The sequence below is a fragment of the Geospiza fortis genome, unplaced genomic scaffold (assembly GCF_000277835.1).
Source record: "Geospiza fortis unplaced genomic scaffold, GeoFor_1.0 scaffold130, whole genome shotgun sequence".
Taxonomy (NCBI): Eukaryota; Metazoa; Chordata; class Aves; order Passeriformes; family Thraupidae; genus Geospiza; species Geospiza fortis.
Window position 1 is genome coordinate 922,697 of NW_005054300.1, and position 3,091 is coordinate 925,787.

At 38.9% G+C, this 3,091-nt stretch overlaps 1 protein-coding gene across 1 annotated transcript in view; it reads right to left on the bottom strand.

The window, feature by feature from the left end:
- Positions 1–2,654, bottom strand: part of TCF7L2 (transcription factor 7 like 2) — a 110,439-nt gene extending 107,785 nt beyond the window's left edge. Inside the window, exon 1 of the mRNA XM_031061905.1 lies at positions 2,553–2,654. Within this exon, the coding sequence (XP_030917765.1) occupies positions 2,553–2,645 (93 nt within the window). The 5' untranslated portion in view covers positions 2,646–2,654. The remainder of the gene's footprint in view (positions 1–2,552) is intronic.
- Between the last annotated feature and the right edge of the window lie 437 nt (positions 2,655–3,091).

Consider the following 3,091-nt stretch of genomic DNA (forward strand, 5'->3'; position numbering starts at 1 on the left):
GGGGGGGAAAGAAAGTGGGAAGAAAAAAAAGGAAATAAAAAGAGGGAGGGAAACCCAACAAGCCACCACACTCTCCTTTCCTCTCTTTGTAATCCAGCTATGAAGATTAGCCTCAAATCCTGATTTCAGAGATAGGGGAAAGATAAGAAGTGATTTGCAGGTGTTAGCATTTTCCTACAGATCTTCAGGGCAGCCCAACTGATTTGAAGATGAAAAACTGGCATGGGTACACTTGATGGGTAGACTAAACACAGCAACCAGGGTAGAGAACCAGTTTCTATCCCTACATGTTACACTTGCACAGAAACATCAGGATGCCCATGAAATACCCATCACTGTTCCACAAAAAGATGAACTGTGCTTTCACAAATGCAGACAGAAGTGGATATAGAGCCCTGTGCAAGAGCAGCCAGGTCCCAGGTGCTGTGGGCAGGCACAGCAGCAGCCACGGGGACACCAGAGATGCCTGACACATCCCAGGCCAACTGGCATCTGCAGCCACTTTATCTCCCCCAAATGCCATTACCCGCTCTAACTTTATTTACCAAAAAAAAAAAAGACCATTTTCACTCCACAAAATTAATGTGGCCTGGGGTCGGTGCCAGGAAAACGGGTGGAAAAAGCTGCCCCTTATTTATATATTTTAACAGAACAAGGCAAAACAGTTTGCTGCTAGAAATAAACATTAACAAATGCCAGCTGTGGCTCTTTGGGAAGGTGGCCTCCATCTCGGAGGTAGTATATGTTCCTCATGGCCTAAGTGGTTGCTATGGTAAATATGCTTTTTATTGAATAGCAGAGTGAAACAGCTTTTAAAGAGATCCATAAGAACCCCATAAATGGTCAAAACACAAAGCAGATCAACCTCAGCCTCCCTGGAAGCAGGTTTCTCTTCGTTTTCCAAAATGATTGTGATTTTTGAACCCTTTTTGTATATTTTGTTGACCACTCAGCTTGACCTCACCACCACTCCACCATGCCAGAGCCACGGGAACGTTCAGTGTCAGTCCCTCGGCACAGCAGTCAAAAGAAAAGAATTAGAATAAGAAAGTTTCTCTAGCTCATTTCTTATTAGGAGTGAGATGATGGCAGGTTTTGATGACTGTAGATTTCTGATTAAGCAGCCAGACATCTTTTCTTTGATCTCTTCCTCCAGTGACAGCCCAAGTGGACAGGAAGGAAAAGCAAAGTAATTCTGGAAAAGTGAAGCAGCCAGCACTAGATATCAACTGGGCAGATACCAGTCTTGTTCCAATTGCTCTCTGATGATTTGAAGGATGGTTTAGAAGCTATGGATTCTAAAACATAAGAAATCCTTTTTTTCTTTTGAATAAAGAACTATGACACTCATCACAATGAGCTGACAATGATCAGTTTAAAGAGACAACAATGGAAAAAGAAGCACCTCAAAATGTTTAGCATGATTTGAGATTTCTAGAAAAGCCAGTGTGTGCCTTGGATGATCTACCAGCTGTGTCAGCTCTAGACTACAGAGCAGAAAGTAAAGAATGACCAGTTTCTTTTCCTGGCATTTACCTTATCATCCAATAGTTGTAAAAAAAGGTTTTTTAAAAATCACATTAAACTTGATGCTGAATTTTTTTCGGAAGAAATATTCTAACCCAGTACATGCCATTCTCTCCAGAGGTAAATGTCCCAGATGAATAGTCAGAGCTAAGATGCTCCTTAACAATAAATGGCACTGACACTGGCTGTGGGTGAGGATGGACCATTGCATATCTCTGCTCTTGCAAATCACCACATAAACAGTTTCCTTCTAGATCTCTATGGATGCTATTTTAGAAAGTAAAATAAACCCCCAAAGCACTCTCATGTAAATTTATACTGAAGATTGCAAATTCAACATTGTTTTCACAACAGAAGCACAAGAAAAATTAACCAATAATTGAAAATTTAAGTTAGAAGTTAATAAATAACAGTATTTTTTAAAATACTATTCATTACAAAGAGAGTTTATATTTTGCAGGTAGCAGTAAACATTTGATAACAATGTTTATACTAAATGAGAAGTCATCACAACACAAAGGAACATGTGTTTTGTTGAACTTGGCTCTTTTGAGCCTTCACCCAGGTAAAAATCCTGATCATTTCTCAAACTCTCACCCAGGATTTTACAATAAGAAAAGATTTCTTTAGATAAAGGACATAGGCTTGGTTTTAATTTTTCTAAGGCACTCTTAAGGTTAAGCTTTCCAGACAGTCTCTTCACTCTCTTCACTTCAACACTGTCAGATGTGTAAACCAGCCTGACTGGACTCCACTGCCCCTACATAATTCTGCAGTGTGTAAATTTAGAGTATTTTTGACTCTCTGGTCTCCTGCAAGGCGCATGGATGATAATTTCATCATTTCAGCCCAGTGATAACAAAAGTATTCCCTCCCTTTACCACAGGCTTGTTAGGGATTTGTTTGTTTTGAGGTATTTCTCCTTTGGTCTGTGTAAAAGAAAACTGATGACAACCATTGCCATTAATGTCAAATGCTTTTTTTTTTTTTAAACAAAGGAAGAACATCTTTCTGTGTTTACTTACAACAATGTGTGCTGGAGATGGAGACCTAGCATCCTTGAGGGCTTGTCTACTCTGAAGGCTCCCTGCCTGAACATCAAGCAGTGGCCATTTCATCTGCAGATACTGGATGGAGGAAACAAAAATGGGAAAAGAAAAATGAGTTCAGAAAAGAACGGCAAAAAAAAAAAAAACAAACAAATCTTAGGTAACATGGATAAAAAAGTATAAATTAAAACTTATGCAAGGAACTGAAACAAAAAATTAAGACAACCTTACATGTTTGTGGATACAAAAATCTGTGCAGAACTAACAATTTCGTACCACTTTGTTACAGTTCAGGAATAAGAAAAAAAACCACATTGCAAAGACAGTATTACATTAATTTTACTGATCACAGCAAATCTAGAAGTAGCATAAAACTCACAAAGAAACAAAATAGCATAACCATGGAGAGGATGGGACAAGGGAAAAGGTGGATATCAGTGTCAGGAGAGGGAAAAACATATCATGAATTAAGAATATGATCTCATTACTGAATGGGTCGTCTGTCAGCCTTCTTT